Raw genomic sequence first — 23,231 nt, forward strand, 5'->3', positions numbered from 1 at the left:
GTATTAAACTACTCAGCCATACCATGAAGTTATGGGAAAGGGTGATAGAGGCTAGGTTGAGACAGGTCACTAGGGTTTCAGAAAACCAATTTGGCTTTATGCCAGGCAGGTATATTACGGAGGCGATTCATCTACTTCGACTGCTTATGGAGAAATATATGGAAAAAAATAGAGATCTTCACATGGTGTTCATTAACCTTGAGAAGGCGTATGATAGTGTTCCCCGAGATACGATCTGGAAGACCTTAAAAATGAAACGGATCCCAACTGCTTATATCCGGGTGATTCTTGATATGTACTGTAGATCTACTACATACGTCAGGACTACAGTTGGCAATACCGACGCATTCCCGGTGAAAATCGGACTCCCCAGGGGTCGGCTCTTAGCCCTTACATCTTTGCCTTGATTATGGACGACATCTATTGTGCGACACCAGACGGTGTTCCATGGTGTATGCTTTTCGCTGACGACGTTGTCCTAGTTGCTGAAACAAAAACTGAGCTAAATAGTAGACTGGCTACCTGGAAGACTGCTTTGGAAGAAAAAGGTCTAAGGATCAATATTGCAAAGACAGAGTATTTATGTTCAAACTTCAGTGGGAACCAAAACGATGAAGATGTAGAGGTATGCATAGAATGACACGTTCTCCCCTCAAAGAATTGTTTCAAGTACCTAGGGTCTATGATACATAAAGATGGGGGTGTGGATGATGACGTTACACATCGTACAAAGGCGGGATGACTAAAGTGGAGGGTTGCTACCGGAGTTTTGTGTGACAAGAAGGTTCCTCTAAAACTTAAGGGAAATTTTTATAGAATGACAATAAGACCAACGCTGCTGTATGGATCAGAATGTTGGGCAATCAAGAAGGATCACGTAAGGAGGATAGAGGTCGAAGATATGAGAATGCTTCGATGGGCATGTGATAGGACTCTGTGGGACATGACACCAAACTCTACTATTAGGATGTCTTTGGGGTTGTGCCTGTATCCGAAAAATTGAAAGAGGGAAGACTATGGTGGTTTGGGCATGTCCTTAGGCAACAACCGTCGGATGCGGTCAGTAGGGTAGAGTCGATGGTGCCAGAAGGAGAGGACGACCAAGGCGGAAGTGGGAAGACTGCTTGGGAACTGATTTAAAGGATTTAGCCCTTACCGAGGACATGACCTCAGATAGGAAAGTATGGAGACTTAAGACCAGGGTAGCCGAGTAGTGCGGGTCACATCCGTAGGGTGTATCATCTCTGTCTTCTTTTAATGCCATTGTAGAAATTTCCATGACTTCTACTTTTTATACGTTTCTGTCATTGGAATTTATGAAGGCTTAGAACTAAGGTAGCGGAGAAGTGTTGCCTTAGTTTAGGTTTTAACCTATTTGACCTTATTCCTTCTCGTTGCTTGCTATCATTGACTTCTGTCTATCTTTCTCTTCATGTTTCCTCTTTTTAATTTTAGTCGGGTCTTACGTTTCTGTCTATATGCAGAGCTTTTTACGTAGGGATTTATTTGCAGGGATTACTTCCCATTACAGCCGCACATATGTAGACTGCACATGAAGACTGTTCAACTATGTATTTATTTATTTATTTATACATGCATTGCATTTTATCTTTATTTTTAATTTTCTGACTGCCGGAGGTCTTCCATGGAAGCTACTCTCAACCTGGCGTTGGGGGCAGCCTACTATCCTACCTCCCCCTTACCCCATTGCATATGGGAATAGGGTTTTGTTGTTGTTGTTGTTGTTGCGGAAACATACCTTAATTAATCGATAGGTTGAAATCCTTGAATCTTTAATTAGTTATGATTTTCCAAAAAGATTGAATAAACTCTCTGACGGGGATAAGAGTAATACGAGATGATATATTTCTCAAGGATCATTACCCCTTTATATAGATTTAAGAATAAATTATTGTATGTATTTATAACTCTGCCCCTCATCAAATTATAAATACAACTTTAATAGTATATACACTTTTATTTCCATGACACTTCTAATACCTTATGACTTTATAACATAATTCGTCATTTAATTTATGTCATGTTTTATGATAATATTGTATATTATACATATATGTCCACAATTATGGATTTTAATCCAGTAATATATTGTTTTCTTTCATTGATTTTTTATTAACATTTGAACTTTTTTTTTGTAATGTATTAGCTGAAAGGGAAAAGATTGCTAAAAGAATGAAAGATATAGAGGAGGTGGTAAAATCCAAGGAGATAGTCGATTCATTCTACAGAATGGACTCAAGGGAACTAAGCTTGGTTCATGATCTCATAGTGCCCCCAAAGTTCAAAGCACCAGACTTCGAAAAATACGATGGGACCACTTGTCCATCGACCCACCTCTCCATGTTCTACAGGAGAATGGCAGGTTATACTGAAAATGAGAAGCTTCTGATACATTGCTTCCAGGACAGTCTGACTGGATCGACGGTCAAATGGTACAATCAGTTAACCAAATCTTACATAAAATCATGGAGGGATTTGGCCCGGGCATTTTTAGAGCAATATCGACATGTCACTGACCTAGTACCTAACAGGTGGACACTGCAAAATATGGAAAATGACACAACAAAACCTTTAGGCAATACGCCTAAAGGTGGCGTGACATGGAATCGCAAGTACAACCCCCATTGCTGGAAAAAAAGACTATAATTATTTTCGTTAATACCCTAAAAGCTCCGTATCTAGGGCATATGTTAGGAAATGCTACCAAGAACTTTACTGACCTGGTCATTTCCGATGAATTAATCGAGAAAACCATTAGGAATGGCAATATAGAGGCTCTGACAATACTGACATCAAGAAAGGAGTCGAGGTCAGTACAGTGAGGTCTTATTCAGCTAATTGGGACCAAACCTTATAGAAGGACCTGAGAAAAGACCCCTATTGGTGAAATTTCGATGACATATGAAGAGCTGGTCCCAGTACTAGTTGAGAATAATCTCGTGACCCTATTTTAGACTAAACCAAAAGAACCCTCATTTCCTGAGGGGCATGATGTTAACGCCATATGCAGATATCATATTAGGAGCTCAGGGTACACCGCTGAGAATTGTGGGGCATTAAAGCGCAAAGTCCAAGATTTGATTAATTCAGGGGCATTGACATTCAACGTGTAATGGGGTATTCTGATTAGGAATAGGTTGGGGGCATCCATCGGCATTTTGTTGCATTCCCATAAAAAACATATCATCTTGTTTGAACTTGTTTTTTTGTTTATGTTTAAATGTTTGTAAGTCATTTGAAGTTTGAACATTTTAAATAAAATGCTTCATTCTTAGAAAATGAATAATGAGCAAATTTTAATCTTGAAATTCTTTGAATATCTTCTTAATTAAAAGCTTTTTAATAATTGAGGTTGTAAATCTTTGACAAATGACAAGATTGAACCCCAACAAAACAAGGACCCCTTTATCCTACTCCAGAAATACACCACAATGCATACCCTTCTCTTGAAGTGACCGATCTAGTTTCCTCCTCGTATGAAGAGGTAATCAAAGGGTTTGACATTCAGGTATGTGTTAGAAGCAGACAAAATGGGGCAACTAGCACATGAGATTACAAAACTAATTGGTTTCTGCTTCTGTTAAAGACGTTCGATGATGATCATGATCTTCACAGATGGAATGATCGAGTAGGTGAATCTAGTTTAGGTCAGTTGCTTGGCAATTGAACTCTAACAATGAGATTTTCTGACCTACAACAAACACCATGACTATAATAAGTTCTCCTTGACAAGCTTAAGAAATGAAATTCGTATACCCAATATATATATATATATATATATATATATATATATATATATATATATATATATATATATATATATATATATATACAATAAAGCTGAGCTATTCCGCTAAAGCAATTGGTTATATAGGAAACTCGAAAGCCCTGACTTTATGAATAGATTACATCAAACCATGACATTGATCGGATACTTGGAAATTCGGTGTTTGCTCCATTGTGGTTGTCAAGTCAAAGACTTTGTGACGACATGAATCCTTCAACTAGCCAAACAAAAGCAATTATAATATATATGTACAATAAAGTTGAATTCAGCTATCCAAACAATGGCAAATTAAATCTAATTTACTAAATAAGGAGTTTTGGTGAATATGGACTAAAAGGGGTTGAGGAACACCTGTTATACTCGAACTCACACGAGCATTCAGAAATCTCTTTTTTAGATCGATATTTATGCACTACCTTTGCTAGAGGAGCCTAAGAAGCTTCAAAAAAATGGAAGATTTCAGAGAACTGAAACAAAAGTGTCCCAAGGAGTCTAGCAATTGACTATGCTAGTTGCGACATTTTGTCTGCCTCCGATCAAAATGGCAAACCAAGAAAGAGGGGCATGTCATTATCTTCACGATGACCAAATTGATGAAGAAAACCTTAGAATATAGGTAGTCAACCTCAAAACCAACCTTTCGATCTTGATATTTGTCAAAGATTTGCAGCTATCAAAGATTAAATTAGCAGTTGATTCTTTTGATATCCAATGAACTCATGTTTTATGATTTATTTCAATTGTGAAACTTAGAATGAGGCAATATTTTCTCAAAATTCTTTTCGATATTTTCAAAATTTTGAAAATTCAAAGGAATAAAAATATTTTCAAAAAAGATAAGTTCTCTAGAAGTATCTTGGAATTCAACGAATATCCCTCCGAATGATTTTTTGTCACTGTGATGATGTAGTCAAAATGACGTCATTTTGTTATGCAAATTGATGTAAAAAATATTTTTTAGGTACTAAAATTTAGTGTTGATCAATCATTGCCCATCACCTATCTCCCTTCTCGAGAAGATTGATATCAAAATGATCATATTTCACTCCTCTTTCTTCTTCTCACATTTGTTTTTCATAAAATTCACTCAAAATTGACAAAAATCCATCTAAACATCCAATGTGCTAATACTTCAGTCTCCTCCAATAATCACCTGATGAAGTATGTTGTCCATCTTCTTGAAATAATGCTTCTAGTTGTTCATATTTTCAAATAACACCTCAAATCTTAGAAAGCCTTCAAACCCAAAAAAATGACATATTTTTTAGTTTAATTTTGTCTATTTTGAGTGGATCTCGTGAAAAATCAATTTAAAAAGAAGAAAGATGAATGAAATATGAATATTTTGGTATTACTTTTATCAAGAATGGCGATTAATTACATACGACAATTGATCGACAATGATGATCAAAAAGTTCATTGCTTAAAATGAAAATTCGGCGCCATAATTACATCATAAAAAATTCAGTATATGGTGTAATTTACTCTAAAAAAATAGTATATTGATCCATACGAGGAGCCAATGAACGTAAATGGTTGATCATTTTGTAAATTTTCATAATTCTGAGACTCAACAAAATAATATATTATAATCGAGAGACTATTTGTGTATTTTACCCATTTTTATTAGGTAAACTGAACAACACATATATTTGCTGAATGGGAATATTCCCTGTTGAATCCTTGAATATAGTAAGTGTTAAGATTGTTACTCGAAAAAGATGCTTCCCAATATGTTCCAAATTTTGGAAACAGAGTAATGACAACTTCAATCGAATTGTTTAAGTGCCATATTCCTTTTTAAGCAAAGCTAATTTAATTAGCAATAGTATTTATTAATTAATGAGTTATTATATACTGATAATACTATAAATAATAGTAAAATTACTTTGTGTACCCTTTAAAAATATATGATTTATTGTTAACTCCCATAAATTTAAATTTTTTAAAAGAACTCTATTTTTTATTAGTAAGGAGTGATTACAAAATAGAATTTGTTCAATTTTTTTAATCGATTGACAATGCATATATACTACAAATGTGAGTGTTTGATCGAGTCGAGTAAAAAAAATTTAAGTTATTATAGTTGACAAGTTCTATTTTATAACTCGGACTTTATTTGAAAATTTTTCAAGTCGAGTTTATAAAATTCGAGTTGTTCAAGACTATGTTTAAATTTAATTGTAAATATTTATAATAATATGATTTTATTTGATTCCAATTTAAATGATTTTCTATAATCATATACAATACTTACATATTTCTTCATATTTTTTTCATATTTGATATACATATACGTGATATACATAAATCATACAGAGTTGAGAGACTCGACTCAAACTTAAAAACTAACCAACCAATAACTAAAAAATTTGAGTTATTCAAGATATATTTTATAAGTTGACTCAAATTTTAATTTTTCTTCGAGTTGAGTCAATTTAGTCAAGTTTTTTCAAATGGACTCTAGTCGAGAAGATCAATTTTTCGAGTCGAGTCGAAAAAATTGATTTTTTGAGTCGAATCGAGTTTTACTCACCCCTAATACACCCTACAAACATACTTGATCGTGTCCCGTAAAAATAACAACATTATCTTCTACTTCTAAATAAACTCGATGGTTTATTTTATTTAATTACAGTTGATAGTTCCAGGGTTCATTTTACATTTCCCTCGTTTTCCTTGCACCGAGAGAAGATAGTTGTTCTACAAAGTCATCTAAAGCCCTGTAAGAACTTCCACCTTCTCCAATGGAGTTTAATGCAGTCTTCCTTAATTTCATGGCACGAACCCTCTCAGGCTTGTTCATGTCCAAGGAATCAGATAGTGCTCGAGCCAGCTTGGTTGCATCAGGGACAGTCTCTAAACCCTCACAAACACGAACCGCAACCCCCAATTCATCGACCAACAGAGCTGCATTACGGAAATGGTCAGCTTGCATGGGCCAGGCAAGCAATAGAACCTCAGCAAGGATGCCTTCGAGTGCCGAATTCCAACTACAATGACTCAAATACGAACCAACCGCAGGGTGGCCAAGAATAGCCACTTGGGGTGCCCAGCCTTTGATCACAACTCCCCTCCCCGCAACACGATCCTCGAACCCTGGTGGAACCACGTTCCCATCATCATCGATATTTCCAACTCCTTTCATCGGTTCCTTCACAACCCAAATGAAACGAACCGCACTTTGTTCCAAAGCTGAAGCAATAGCATCCATTTGTAGCTTCGAAAATGTTATCTGTGTTCCAAATCCGACATAGACCGCGGATTTGTCAACTTTATGACAAGAGTCAAGCCATTGAATAACTTGATGATTTTGCCCCAAGAAACTTGGTCCGCGTTCAATGGGGAGCAAAGGACCTACAGCCCATAAACGGTCGTGCTTGGTTATCTCTTCCTTGATAAAGTTGATTTTTTCATCATCTATCTCATCAAACGAGTTGAAAACCAAACCCCAGCTTTGAATGCAGCCGAGATGCAGTTTCCTATAAGAATCGACATGGAATTTAGATGGTCCACCACCATGAACACATCGCATGTGCATTGGTGAAGACGAAACACACATTGGGATCCCGAGGTTCGAAGCTAACGAAGGAGTCCAAGAACTAAGCAACATGTCGGAAACAATCGCGACTGGAGGAGAAACATGGGATTCGAACCAGTTAACTATAGGATCGTGGAGCTTACTCAATGCAGCAGCGAAATCGTGGACGAAAGAGATGTCGAGGTCTTGCATGTTTTCGATACCGTGTGGGATGGAAGAGTGGGAAGGGAAAGGAAGCACCAATGTTTGGAGATGAAGAAGAATGTAAAGAGAGAGAGGGTTGAGATAATGGAGGTTTTTAGGTGTGACCATGACCGTCACTGTTAAGCCACGACGGAGGAGCTGGTGGGTTAAATCCATAAGAGGAAGGATATGTCCCGCTCCTGGGTATGGGATCATTAGAATGTGAACTCCATTGCAGTAGCTTGTCATATTTTTTTTCTTCTTTGCTGCACTTGCTTTCTTGATTTGGTTCTCCTGGTTCTAATTTGTGTCTTAATTTATAGACAACCAAAAGTATACTTGACATTAATTATAATAAAATTGGGTGGGTGAGGTTGCTATTTTCTGTTCCTTGTTGGTTCCATATGTGTGAGGTGGTGCGGTGTGAGACTCTAGTGGGGCTGGTTTGGTTTGATTGTTTTTACTGCAATTATATGGTTGTGGGGTTTCGTTTTGCGTTTTTTAAGAACAATAAATGTTTAGAATTTCGAAGTACAAGTATTAAGTTATGTGATTTTTTAAAACAAAAAAAATATTGGTATTTATTTATTTTAATATTTATTATTACATATGATATTTTGATTTAATAATATTAATATCGAGTAATATTATATAGATATTATTTGATTTGATTTGATTAATGATGAGGATTTAGTATTGCATATATTACTAATTTGTTTTCTTTTAGGTTTATTTTGGATAAGAGTCTCTTTAGATTAATTAGCTCAAAAATTAACAAATTCCTATGGTCCAATCAACATCTTTTAGAAGACGAGTTGAATATTTAATTGGACTTTACCTGCATTATGTTATCTATAAGATTAAGCAGAATTCAACCAAAAATACTAGACTTAAATATTTATTTTTTTAGTTTGATTATTTTATTATTACTTTTTTATTTAAGATTTTTTGTTTGATTATTTTATTATTATTTTATTAAGAATTAATTATTTTATTAGAAATCCTGGTAAGATTTTTAGTTTGATTAGGAATTAGTCATTTTATTTACTTAAAACTTTTGTGTTATAAATACTCCTTAAGTTCAACCTTTGAACTCATATTGGAATTTATATTTCCTTTTTATTTATTGAAGTTCTACTTTTCTTTCGTATTTTTTTACTTTTCTTTCACTATTTTCTTTTCACAATACTAAGCATGATCCAGTCCATAATTGGTGTCGCGGCGACTTTTTCGAAGTAGAGAAAATCATAATAAATTAAAAAATCTAATTATAGAAAAGATTTGAAAAGTTTGGAGTCGCTATCAACCTTTGGGATTAGGTAGGTTAAAAACCCAGGATACACTATTTTAAATAAAAAAATTAAAAAGATATAATTTGGCCTACGATTAAGAGATTATGGGTTCAGGAGTCGATTACACTTAGGGAAAGGTTAGCACCCCACAACATCTAAAATTGGTACCTCTAGTTATAAATTTGTACCCATATTGAAAATTAAGAAATTCGAATATTTATTTAGTTAATGATCCTTTTATTCCCTAAAATATTTTAAAATTTTAGAGAGACGCACAATATTTATTATTTCCAATTAGAAAAGAAACTAACCCCTAATCGGAATTAAGACGATTATTTCTTATGTTTTAATCAAAATAATGAAATATTTTGATCCTTAAAAATTAAATAGTTATTCAATTGTTTTTTCAATTATTCAAAATAATGAAATTGATTATCGGAACATGGCAGATCCCGAGCCAGGGAGGTGTCGAAGGACGGATGGAATAAATGGCGGTGTAGTAAGAATGTGATTCCTTATCAGAAGTATTGTTTGCAACACGTGCATAGGGGTTGTCGGCGTTCAAGAAAGCCCTTGGAAACTTCTCAAACTGCTTTCCACCACTCGACATCGTCTAAAATTTCAATCGAATTATCGGATTTGATGCTTTTGAACTTTAGATTTCTTTTATTTGATACTCCTGGTTTCGGCTAAAATTAGCATCAAGTGAATTTGTTTAGTTTCTTGATGGCTCTATATAGTACTTGGATCTTTTAATAGGTTTTTAACTTGTTTATTTACCTGTGTTTGAGGTTGTGAACAGGTCTGGAGATGGATTCACCATCAATGGTCGAGTCCCCAAGGTAGTTCGCCCCTTTTTATTTTTTGTATTTGATTAGATTTGTACTGTTTCTTTTTTGGCAAAATTATACTGTTATCTGGTGATTTTGGATCTTTGCTACATACTAATTTAGTGCTTTTCTTCTGATAGTGTTTATATAACATTAGAATGAAAGTAGATAGATTACTTTACTTATCTTTTATGCTGATTTCCAGTGTGCACATGTAACACCCCAATTTGGGGTTAAATTTTAAGAATTATAAAGTATTAGATTTAATTGGTATTTTGGAGGAAAATTGAGGATTAAATTGAAAATTTTTAAAATTAATAGACTGTTTTATAAAGTGTAAGAAATTCAGTGACTAAACTCATAATTTGATTATTTTTTTATGTTGAATTATAAATCTCTTCCCTGTGCGCAGACTGCATGTTTTTTTTCCAGTTTTCTCTTTTCCAACAACCCTTCTTTCAATTCCGATCTACTCGCCGTCCGACCTCCGATCGACGAACCGAAACCACCATCGTGTTCGTTGTTGACCGAGGAACAAAACCCCTCAAACCTTTCGTCGTGAATCGTCGTCGTTCGTCATTAATTTCAGTCGGAAGTATCGTCGGTAATAACTCGATTTCAGTTGGTTTTTCATCGATTCACGACGATCCGGTCATCCGTTTACGACACCTCCCGCACCATCGTGTTCCTTGCATTGTTCCGAGTTCACCGGTGTTCTCCATTTCTCCGTCGTCGCCGGCGCGTGGAGGGGTGAGACCGTCAAAGTTTCCGATGTTTCGAAATCGAGCTCTCCGCCGTTTAAAATTGTAAACCGAGCTTTGTAAGTGCCTCAAAATCGCTTAAAATAATTTTTAGGAATTTTTCTGGGAATTTTCCGACACCGTAGCACTGTTTATGCGCCACCCCTGAGAGTGGGCATCGTCTGGGTGATAATTTAGTAATTAATTTATGTTTGGGTGCTATTTATGTAAAATTCAGGTGTTAGATTGGTAAATATTTATAGAATGTGGCTAATTTGGTAATTAATTTCTGTTAGGGTGATATTTGTGTAAAATGGTCGACCGTTGACCGTTGACCACAGTTGACCAGAACTTTGACCGGGCATTAAACGACCTTTGACTTCGACCGAATATACCTATCCTGACAATTTTCGACGTTCCAAATCCGATTACGCAGTCCGTTTTTCGAAATTCGGACCCGAATGCCTCGAAATTTCCAGTCAAACCCGTTGACTTTGATTTTGACCGAAAATTCCAAATTTTCGAAAAAGTCATATTTTATGTTTTCGACGTCCTGAATCCGAAGTCCGTTTCGCCAAATTCGAATCCGGTAAGTTGTTTTTCACTGATTTATCATCCGATTCGATCCGTTTTCAGAATTAAGCTATGTTTTTTTTATATAATTTATGTTGATATGTATCTGAGAAATTATTGGAAGTTGAATTAAAGATCAAAGGCGTTCGAATGGAATTTTAATGGTCGATCAGTATGGCACAGAAATCGAGGTAATATTTTACTACCTCTTTATGCTTTATGGAACATGCGAATATTGGTAATTGCATGATTAAGATAATGTTGGTCTCATTTGTGTAGTTAATTAGTTTCTACACTCGATTTGAATACGGTAAAAGGGTTCAGTAATTGATTATGGTTCAGATGACTTTTATAAAAAAATTGAGGGATTGTTAGAATTAAATTACAAGTTTTGTGCTTAGTGATAAAGAAATCAACCTGGATCTGTAACTTATAGTTTATTTCATCAAAGGTTAAATGTTAAAGGTACTTGGATGAGAAATTATGAGAATACTCCGGTAAAGTAAAATTACGAAAATACCCTTATGTTATAAAAAGACAAGATTTGACTATGGAAGTTGGATAAGAGGTTTTTAAAGACATATTAATATGATGAAACTACTGATGTGCATAAGAAATGCTAGTTTTGCTTAAAAAATATAGATAATCGGTTTTTAACCCAAGAGGATTTAAGCAAGATGCTAGAAGTCTGTTAAGGAATCATTTCAATATTAGAGAATGTTGGAGAAAGCAATTAACCATAGTATTTTTAAATTATAATTATTTTCGTTAAGAGCTAATATCGAAATTATCTGGTTAAGAAATTACAAAAATGCCCTTGAGAGATAAAATAGTCTGAGTTGACCCTGAATGAGAAGTACTTTGAGAATTGTACTTAACTCGATTAAGTACGAATTTAATTGTTAAGATCTTGTCTTTGTACAGAAAAATTCATGATATTCCGTTTGTAAAATCTGAGAAAGTACTTGACCTGAAAATATTCGAGTAATGAGTAAATACCTGAAGAATAATTTATCGGGGGTATTCTGCTGTCAGAATTGTTCGAAATGACTGAAATAAATGATAAGATTGAATTTAATAGTAAGATCGGACGGAAGAAAAGGATTAAAATACACTAAATCTGTAAAATGACCGAAATACCCCTATAATGGAAATGACCCAAGAATACCACCAAGCTCAGGAATGATTGAATATCTTCGAGCTCTGAAATAAATGGAATAAAACTAAACACCAAAATTACCAAAATACCCTTGTGTCCTATACTAAGTAAATGCCTTGGATTAATTAAGGAATCTAAATAAGCATAGGTATTGGACTATCTTTAAAAAGTTATGGAACACAACATAAGTGAGCCGATCAACCTTAATGATATGTCAGTACCTGAACGGCATAGATATTACTTGAATGCGTGTTCGTCTACTCAAGTTTAGCTCAATGATAATTTTGGAAGTATTCAGCTCAGCTCAACTCTAGTTCGCATTCAGTATTAAGAATTTGACGTTTGTTTGACAAATCAACCACGAAGACCAAATTGAATGGATCGGAAGAACAATATGTATATGAAATTCAGGAACATTTGTATTACTCTGGAAAATCCCGAAGTAACTGGAATGAACTTGAATGCTAAATGAACTAAGTAACATCAATGATTGAGGATTAAGTAAGTGATTAGGATAAGCCAGGAAATTCGAATGAACTTACATGATGTATCATCCCTATGGATTATGAACCATAAATCAAGTACGTCAGCATTTCATGATATCGTGAAAGCGTGAAAATGAAATAAAGACCAATATAATATATGTTTGTCTCCTTAAGATATGTTCAGTGATGACTCAAAAGTTGATTTATGGACAATAGTTGTTGGTATTAAAGAGTGAATGCCTGGTCGGAAAACGAATGGACCGGTCAACATGCATTAGTTTTGGGAGTTGTTAAACTTGAGTTACTTTAATAATCTGATAAATCGACGCCGATTGTAAATGTCATGAATCTTCATTTCTTCCTTATCAGCTTAAGTTATATTCTGAATAACTGATGATTCCGTTAGTTATTGACTATTCCTATAGTGATTCTAAATTCCGACATTCTATCTGTAAACTGAAGATCTTTGTTTCTCTGCCCAATAAGATTATCCAGTATCTCTGAAGAATATCTGATAAATATTTTGATCCTCTAGTGTGTTTCACATGTACTACATGACAGTTTTATATGTTTCAAATGAGTTTTAACGAGAGTATTGATTTACTGTTTTATGAACCATGGCAACATGGTATGTGATCTTTGATTACAGTTTTCATCGAAAAGTATGAATTGTACATGATTTATGAAATAATGGAATTTACTGGTTTATGAATTATGGTTACCTGAAATGTGTTATCTGGTTTCCTGTTTTCACTGGAAAATATGACTTGTTCCTGATTTATGAAATCATGGAATTTACTTGGTGTGTAGGTGGGTGTATGGTTCTGGGGAACCTACACATTATGGAGTGTTGGTTGGAGGGAATAATATGATTTTTGATAAACGTTTTATGGGAAGGTGTTGTTGGAGGAAGTTACCGTTACTGCAAGCTCCTCTGCTTTGTGCTCAGGGTAAGTCATTACTTGGTGTGTAGGTGGGTGTATGGTTCTGGGGAACCTACACATTATAGAGTGTTTGGTTGGAGGGATTAATATGGTTTTTGAATAAAAATATGTTTTTAAACTACTACTGTTTAAAAAGAAAAGATTTGTATCTCTTCACTGGTTTTATGGGAACACACTGGATAACCTATTATGATCTCCTGAACCTAGACATCCGAAATATTTCCATCTGAACTGAATATTATCTGTTACTAACTGAAATATCAATTGGACCTCAGCTCAGTTAAAGAAATATGTAAATATCTGAACCAATAAGAAAAAATACGTTTATCTGTATCTGCACGTTCTTCAGCATCATCTGGTAGTTCTGTATTGCTGAGCTTTCCGAAACTCACTCTGTTACTCACCTTTTCAGATTAAAAGAATCGTACCAGTGCGGTTATCGACTTCAGTAGAGGAATCCCTCCGGCGTTGGTTGCAGAGTATGTGCATGTGATTAGGGGGCATGTAATTGTATTTTGTTTTAAATTTGAGTATGAAAATATGTTTTAATTCTGCATACCGATTAATGATTTTATGAGTTACATGTTTTGATAAAAAAAATTAAATTTTCCGCCATTTTTATGTTGGGTCGCTCCGGTGACCCTAATGTGACACCTCAGATCGCATCGGGTTACCCGCATCGGTCTGGGGGTTACAACACATATATGATGGTTTATTACACAATGCAGCCTTTGTATGGATAATTAGATATATTTGAATTTGTTTTTCAAATTTTGATGAGTACTATGTGTGACCCTTTTATTGTAAGTAATAAAATGTGAGTGATATAAATTCATCCCTCGGAACCTATAAGCCTCATTGCAGATTCTACATTTGAGAAATTGGCATTTTACTATATGTAAACAGACCGCTGCTCCATTCGAGAACCTTCCGATCCCGTTCGTTTTGGCTATAGAAACATTCTATATATCATTTAATATATAGGTCTTTTGAATTTGGTTGTACTGCGTGTGTTGATGATCTTTTCTTGCAGGAATCATTTGCTACTCCGAAAGATCTACCAGAAAGTTCTTTCTGAATCGAGAAGAGTTCTTTCATGTTACGCCATATTTCTTTACTATGTCATTTTAGGCTTTTAGCTTTAGTAGTTTATGCTTTTATTTGCCTATTTTGAGTGCACTGAGATCTATAATTCATTCCTTTTATCTCTCCCTTTCAGATATTTGAAAGTCATAATGTAAATAAATACCCCTAACGTTTGACAATATATACAGATTTGTCCATATTATTATTTTTGAAACATTTGACCCCACAACGTTTTATTTTGATTCAAAAGTCACCCCCGTTGGATGGAAATCGTTAGTCAACTGACGATCAACGCCTCCAGCTGACTAAGCAAGCACACGTGGACACAAATGATGATGTGACATGTCCACATCACTATTGTATGCTGACGTGGCATGACCAAGTCACTATTGTATGCTGACGTGAAATTGACACGTCAGATTTTTAAAAAAAAATTAATATATTTTTTTTAGAATTTTGCGTGGAAGGGAACTCAAACTTGGTGCAAGGGCATGAAATGGTATGCCTCTTGCCACCATGCCAAGAATACTACTCGGTTTTGTAATGAAACAAAACCTTATTTAACCCATAATAAGTGTTCAATTTAATTAAACAAAATAAAACACGCATTTCAAATATCATCATAACCTCAATTTATTAACAATTTGTTGTTGAAGAGCATAACTATATGAAAAGAGAAAAATATAGCAATGAGAAACAAAATAAGAAGAGAAGAAACATAATATTTCGACTCGTTAATAAAATAATGAATTCCTCTAAAAGATAAATCCCCAGATACAAGTTCTGCCACACAAACGGCATCCTGTAACTGAAATTGATGAATCAACATATCAAGGCTTCCAATAGTACAAGTCACATAGTTCTTCCTACATTTCAAGAATCTATGCTTCAATACAAGGAAGTGGAAATTGTGATCAGTTATATACAAATGAATACATGCAAGACAGCCAGAATCCCTGCAGAAACTTGTTTATTTCGGTTATTGCCCATAAATTAACTTGACCCCAAAGAAGATTATAGCTGGAACATACGGGGAAACTCGAACTGGAAAATTATACGAAAGATTGTTAAAGAATCAGACCGGTAGAAGCAGTTTCTGAGAGACCGTAGTTTTGGTATGAATCAAAGAATTCCGCTTGTAAGTGGCGAGCTTCAATTACTCACGGATATTGCACTGTTGTAAGTAAGGGTGGTCATACAGCAAATGCTTGCTCCAATAAATTTTGTATTTAGCTATTCCAATTTCCAACCAGGGTTTCATGAATCCATCATAGAGTATAACTGCTGCATTCTCGATATCACCCTGAGCAATGCCTGAATTATAACCCAGCCCACGTGTATGCCATCTCTTTTCTAAAGCAACAGTCTGGTTGTAGAAGGTAATCCAACCTATGGGCAAGCCTCCAGCCTTCCACAATCGACTCTTAAGTCCCTGTCACAAGACACGATACGAACAAGCCTGAGAAATGTGCAGCATGGAATAGGTTGTATGCTTAGTATGATAACCATAGTTAATCCTTTAAACATGCAAAAGAATTCACAATGAAATTGGTGATTGCTTTCGAATTAGAAATTTTACAGATTACTTGCACTAGAACAACGCAGCATCAAAAAAGAAAATATGCAGTCAGGTCAATTAAAAAATTTACTGTGGACATCTTTGGAGGCAAATTTATTTCCAGAACTTTGAATTTACAAAAAGAAAAAAAGGATAAAAGAACCGTTAGATCATTTAACATACAGCATGCAAGACACTTCAAATAAAAATTACTAAATATTATTAATATACCTAACTGCTGATATGGATTTTAGGGTTGAAGAAGTTCTGGTAGAGATTTTTGTTTGCATATATCATTCACAGGTCACAGTAATACAAAGCCGCCGACGTATATTTTAATCAAATTCATGATTTATCAACAAATCAAAAACAGAAAACACAAAGCCACTACTTTTGAGAGAAAGAGAGCCCCCTGCGCGCGGTTAATAATGGAAAAGGGGTAAGAAAATTATCCTATATTGAAATTTTAGACGGATCAAAGGATATTTCAAGCGCTCCTAGTTGACAAACATAACCTAAAGCACCCGATAATGTTTACCATCTTTCCGAGGAATTAATGTGCAGCTTCAGAGAACTATAGAATCAATATAAATTCACAAGCATATAACATTAGCATAAAGAACACACAAACACAAATAGAAAGACAACAGAAGTATATAAATTCACGAACATGAAATTAGTTTTGTAACGAAACAAAACCTTATTTAACCCATTCAAAATTGAGGAAATAATTGATGATTCGATTAAAAAAATCAACTCACATTCAAAATATGCGATTGTGTAATCCATTGGAAGCTGCTAGTTGATGGAAAATGAAGAATTTGAGAGGAAAAACAATTTAGTGGTTGTGGGGTTTCTAAACCCTAATATTTTGGGTATAATCGAGTCTCCCATTTCATCTGCATGTGAGATATTTGAAACATGTGTTTTATTTTGTTTAATTAAACTTAACATTTATTATGGGTAAAATAAAGTTTTGTTTCATTATAAAATTGAGTAGCATGCTTGGCCTGGTGGTAAGAGGCATACCATTTCATGCCCTTGCCCTAGGTTTGAGTCCATTTCCACGCAAAATGGTTTTTATTCATTCTTCTCAATCCGCACCAATGAGAGAGTGACATGTGTGCTCTCTCATCGGTACAAAATTCTCAAAAAAGTATTAACTTTTTAACAAAAAAATTTGACGTGTCAATTCCACGTCAGCATACAATAGTGATGTAGACACACCACGTCATCATTTGTGTCTACGTGTGCTTGCTTAGTCAGTTGGAGGCGTTGATCGTCAGTTGACTAGCGGTTTTCATCCAACGAGGGTGACTTTTGAATCAAAATAAAACGTTGTGGGGTCAAATGTTCTAAAAAAATATGGGCAAATTTGCATATCCTATCAAACGTTAGGGGTATTTGTTTACAGAATCGGATTGACATTTTGAGAATCAGAGTCTTGGATTTAAATTACATTTTTTTTAAACTATTTTTTGATTAAGTGATAATAACTATATAATTTATTTGAAAAATCTGATTTCATATATGTTAAATTTTTTAAATTAATTTTGAATCACTTTGATGATCAATATAACCTTCTAGATATGGTCATAACGTCTATTTTAGTGGTGTTTTTATATACACGCCGCTAAAGACCGTAATTTAGTGACTTTTTTTACAAACGCCGTTAAAGACTCATACTTTAGTGATGTTTTTATACAAACACCGCTAAAAACTCATACTTTAGTAGCATTTTTGTACAAATGCCGCTAAAGACTCTTATTTTAGTACACAACAAGTTTTTTTAATTCATCGCGTGCGATGCACGTGATGAATTCCCTCCTTCGTTGTCTCTATTTTGCACAGCTTCAATGAGTTTATGTACAAATAACCCTAAATTGTCCCCCAATTTATAAAACATAATTTCCCGCCTCACAGTTCCTCATTTCCCGCTCTGCAAAACCCTAACCCTCCGTCAAATGGGAAAGAAACAACAACATCCCAACGCCGATCAGCTCCCCAACTCCAAGAAAAAGCGACGCGTCGGTTTTTCCTGCATCGGTCAGTCTCCTCTTCTCCGTTTTCATAATACACTTATTTTAATATTCGAATATACTACATATCCATTTTACGCTTTATATTCTAAATTCACAATTGCATATCGTCTCTAAATTCAAATAATATTATTGGTATATGTAACGCATAAAAAATTGATATAATAAATTTGAATTCAAATATCTAATTTCATTATAAATAAAAATAAAATATACTCAAAATTATTAGATTTTCTTTAAACCCAACCAATGCTTTTGGGCCTAATCTATCCATCTTAATGGGCTATATAGTAAATTCTCCCTCCACTTCTCTTCCTCAGTCTCATCGTTTGACATTGTGAGTCGCCAAAATGTCGATGTCAAAGAGTTCCAAAATGCTTCAGTTAATCAACTACAGGATACAGGTCACCATCCAAGACGACCGACAGCTGGTGGGCAAATTCATGGCTTTCAATCGGCACATGAATCTCGTCCTCGGAGACTACGAGGAGTTCCGTAAGCTTCCTCCTGCTAAAGGAAAGAAAAACCCCAACACCAACGAAGAATGAGAAGATCGTCGAACGCTTGGCCTTATTCTTCTCCGTGGTGAAGAGGTTATTTCGATGACCGTCGAAGGTCCACCTCTTCCCGAAGAGTCTCGTTCCAAGTCCGGCGCCGCTAATGTCGTCCATGGCCCTGGTATTGGTCATGCTGTTGGACCTGGGATCCCTGCTGGTCCTTTCGTTCAAGCGCAGCCGGGTCTTGTTGGGCCCGTTCGCGGCGTTGGCAGTCCTGCTCCTGGGATGATGCAGCCTCAGATTTCTCGCCCGCCGGTTCTGCAACTCTCTGCTCTGCCCATGTCTTACCCTGCTCCTGGTGGAGGTCCGCCTCTGATCCTTCCGCCTGGGCAAATGCCACCTGGATCTTACCCTGGTCAACCACAAGCACCTCCGATGCAACGCGGCCCGCCACCATCGGTACCGCCACCAGCTTTTGGAGTTAGGCCACCTCAGCAATACCAAGTCCCACCTCCACAATTTGGTCAGAGGCCGATGGCTCCACCTCCTGGACCAATCATTAGAGGACCTCCTGGTCCCCCACCTCCGAGGCCTGGAATACCTGCTCCACCTCCACCATGCCCTGGAATTCCTCCTCCGCCTGGAGCTGTACCTATTTTCGGACCATCATGCCCCGGAATGCCACCTCCCCAAAACCAACAGCAGTAGGAGTGCTTTTGATTTGGTATGACATATTTCAACTTCTGAGTGCTTTCTAATTTCTATGGTATATTTTGCTGGAATGATAGATTATATTTAGCCGACAATAACGCATAAGAGTTTAACTAGGACTAGTTTAGTCATTTATGAAGCTGAGTCTTCTAAAGATATCAAAATACATGTTATGTTTGTGTAAACACTAAACTTATGTTGCTTTGTTGGAGTCTTGGAGAGAAAACTTCACTTGTGAATGTTTATTATGTTGAATTTGTATGTTTCCTTTAACTTTAATCTAAACTTTGTAGTTGCATTTTTAAGAGTACTGGTGGCTTTATTTCTATGTAGGGATTTTCTTTGAAGTATTTGTTGTTAGGGTATTTAATATTTATGAGTTGAAGAACAAATTACATTCTTTGATACCACCCACACTGTTAATTTCTTCTCAAGTACATGTGACTGGCAGTTATTTCTAACACATAATTGTATGCATGTATAAGTGACTCTTATCCTTGAATTAGCTCGAGTAAAATGGATTGTGGATAGCTTGGAATAATGTGTCCATTAGTCGTTAAGTGATTTAACTTTGCGTTTACTTTTTCAACTAAGAATAACTTCATTAGGTATTTTGCAAAGAAATCTTATGCTTATATAAAGATATATTGCCCTTTTATATAAGCAATCTTGGCTTTCTATTTTATTTTCTTATGGTTTTGTGAAGACTATATGTTACTCTTTTTCAGTTAGGTTGTTTCCCATGGAGAGAAGTTGCAAATGAACGCTTCCAATGGTATTTTTTTTATCATTTTAGTGTCTAGGTTGCTCAATTAAGAGTTGAACATTCCACGTTACTCAAGCGTCTAACTGACATGAATCACAAGTATGATGAAGCTGCTGTTGACAACAGAATTCTACAGGCTGATATTGAGATGTTAATAGCGAAAGTAAGCCTTGCCCTTTCATTCTTCAGTTAGTTAATATATGGTCTCCTGAAAGTTGAAAACTTACTTCGAAATAAATGACAGGAAAATATGTTATTTTGACAATAGAAGTTTGTGAAGATTAGTCTGTGGCAAATTTTGAAAACCATGGGCAATTCACATTCCTTCTTCATATAGAATTGAAGGATATAATTCTCTTGAGGATGGGAGATTAATTTGTTTTTTGGTGATTTGTACGTGCTTCATTCTAGGAATCTACTGGACATGTCCAGTACTGACACACTGTTACTTCTATGGTGTGTTCAACCGTCCATATACCTAAAATTGTTCATGATTTGTATGTCTATCTAAATTTATACAATAGATACTGACATGATCTCTTGTGCAATGTCAGTGTTTGGACTGTTGACAGCTGTGAAACACAATCATGCATCTTTATGCTTGAAACTGCGGCAAGAGTATCGCAGTTCTTTAATTATTTTACTTCTTGCTAAAAATCACTGTTGGTTATGATCTCTGCAACTTTGTTTCTGGGTTGTCAGGTTTGATTGTTCTATTCTTAAATTTTCAGGTGAAAATGGCCGAGGAAACAATTAAGCGAGTGGCTGGCAATCCATTTATAGACAATTTGATAATGATTGGGTTTAGCATCATCGTTCTTCAACATCTACCATCAAATTTGAGTATATATAGCTGGAATCTAAATTTTCCATTTGGATTGCCATTAAACTTTTTCTATTACTCTTATGTTATTGAAATTATTGAATGTCCTACGCCTCCTTTAGTGTGTACTTCCCATTTATCCATCACTGTTAGTTCTCTAGTTTGTTTATTGGTGGGAGTTCTAGTAGTTGAACTTGTATCATTGTATGACCAAATTTCTGATAGGAAAAACATAATTTATGGTAGGGTCTTATTCTAATTTAAAAGAAAAATGTAAACTGCTAAAAAATTAAATGCCTAAAGAAGTGACATCCTTCTGAAAATTATGTTTTCCTAAATTGTTTATGTAAATATGCATTACTAGTTGATTACAAATTGGTGATATTCATCTTCTTTTTTCCTTTGATGCTTTTTGGTCAATTCTGTCATTGTTTCTACTTTGATGCTTAAGTAAAACATTTTTGTAGTCAACTTAACTTTATACAATTTGTTGCAGAATCCTAGTGCTTGCTTTGTCAAAGTTGGTAAGGCTGAACTGCTAAAGTTTTGGATGATCTTCAGGGGACCATTGACACACTGGCTTGGGGAAAGGTCCCTCGTTTTGGGACTGGTGGACATTTTGATGTAGTATATTCTATGAAGGTATTTTGTTTAGTTGTTGTTGTTGTTCTAAAGTGGTAGCCTTGTGGATTATATTCTCACTACAAGTGCAATTATCACTTGTGAAGATCATATGGTTAGTGTCTCTAGACTTGGAACTAAGGGGTCAAATATTTCAATTTTGTATATCAAGCACAAGACGATCCTGTGCATGAGTTGGGAGCTTGTTTTGGCTGTTATATGTCTATTTTTTTATGGAATAGGGAGACCTCATTAAGAACCCCCTTCGTACTTAACGAAATATGAAAGTTTCGTCGAGCATTGGAATGAGGAAAAGAGTCTCATAATTTTATTGCAACAACGAACATTACAACTTAGACATCATCAGACCATAACATCCAAAACATACCAAACAATACAAACCCCCCCCCCCAACTCTAACACATAAGTCCAACACACACCTCACTCATTCAATGCCCTCTTTTGCCAACTTATCCGCCTCCCAATTAGCCTCTCTTGAAATATGTCTGATCTCCACATCTTTATCCTTGTAAATCTCTACAATTTGATTAAACAATAAACACAACTGTTTCAGGCAACCACCCAAATTCTTAATCCAATTAACCATGACAAGACAACCACACTCAACTATAAGTCTTCCTTTGCAACTCCATTGAGAACCAAAGAAATATCCAAACCCCTTTTAATCACTAATATTTTAGCAATTGTAGGAGACCCTTTCCCAATTGCCTCAGAGAATAAAGCCAACAATGAACCCCCTGCATCTTTAATAATCCCTCCTATACCCCCTTTCATCCAATCCTCCGTGACCGCACCATCAACATTTAGTTTAAAAAAGCCTTGAGGAGGCGGCACCCACATAACTTTTGAAACCACCTTACTGCTCAGTTTGCCCCAACTATCTGCAATAGACAGATCCCTCATAAGGTAGTCAAACAACCCCGAACAATTATTGAATTTAGCATTGAACTAAGACACCAATCTATATCTAGCAAGGAAAAACTGTAATACCCCAAAAATCTAGATGATGACCAAAATGTAAATTTTGAAAGGTTGATGGTCAAAGTAAAAGATTGGGAAAACATTTAGGGAATTAAGTGATAATTTCCTAAAAAGAATTCTATTCCATAAATAGATGGTTTACTCTTAAGAGTGGAGCTTTATAGAAATCATATTTTTGAATTTGAAATTTTAATAAAGAAAAATTAGAAAGGGTTAAAGTCGATAAGGAATCGATAATTTCGATCGAATTGGAATTTTAAAAAAAATTGAAGGATGTTATAAAATGGTTGGAAATATTATGTTAATATTTTAGATCAGAGAAATTTGGTTTGGAAATGTTGAATTTTTCAGATTTAATTGAAACAGTGGAATTTGGTGACTAAATTGCAACTTTTAAAAATTTCAAGGATAGAAGTATAAAATAAAATTTAAGATATTTTCTGGATAATGAAGTAAGAGATGATGTTAGAGTGGCAAATTTGTAGTTTGGAATATTCATTAAGGGCAACATGGTAAAAGAGGATTAAATGAATTTAAAATTCATTTATATTATAATAGTAATGTGATAAGACT

General features: G+C 35.2%; 2 protein-coding genes and 1 pseudogene across 2 annotated transcripts; 1 reads left to right on the plus strand and 2 right to left on the minus strand.

The window, feature by feature from the left end:
- Positions 1-6,467: 6,467 nt before the first annotated feature.
- Positions 6,468-7,791, minus strand: LOC120192128 (flavonol 7-O-rhamnosyltransferase-like). The gene has a single exon (XM_039194963.1). The coding sequence runs from the start codon at positions 7,779-7,781 to the stop codon at positions 6,468-6,470; it is 1,314 nt and encodes a 437-aa protein (XP_039050894.1). The 5' UTR covers positions 7,782-7,791.
- Positions 7,792-18,579: 10,788 nt separating this feature from the next.
- LOC120191949 lies at positions 18,580-21,913 on the plus strand (annotated as a pseudogene).
- Positions 21,914-22,101: 188 nt separating this feature from the next.
- On the minus strand, positions 22,102-22,580 carry LOC120192129. The gene is made up of 2 exons (XM_039194964.1): positions 22,317-22,580; positions 22,102-22,221 (listed from the first exon to the last, which is right to left on the minus strand). Exons 1-2 carry the CDS (start codon positions 22,578-22,580, stop codon positions 22,102-22,104), a joined length of 384 nt encoding a protein of 127 aa, XP_039050895.1.
- Between the last annotated feature and the right edge of the window lie 651 nt (positions 22,581-23,231).

The sequence above is a fragment of the Hibiscus syriacus genome, unplaced genomic scaffold, assembly GCF_006381635.1.
Source record: "Hibiscus syriacus cultivar Baekdansim isolate YM2019G1 unplaced genomic scaffold, ASM638163v2 tig00116971_pilon, whole genome shotgun sequence".
Classification (NCBI taxonomy): domain Eukaryota; kingdom Viridiplantae; phylum Streptophyta; class Magnoliopsida; order Malvales; family Malvaceae; genus Hibiscus; species Hibiscus syriacus.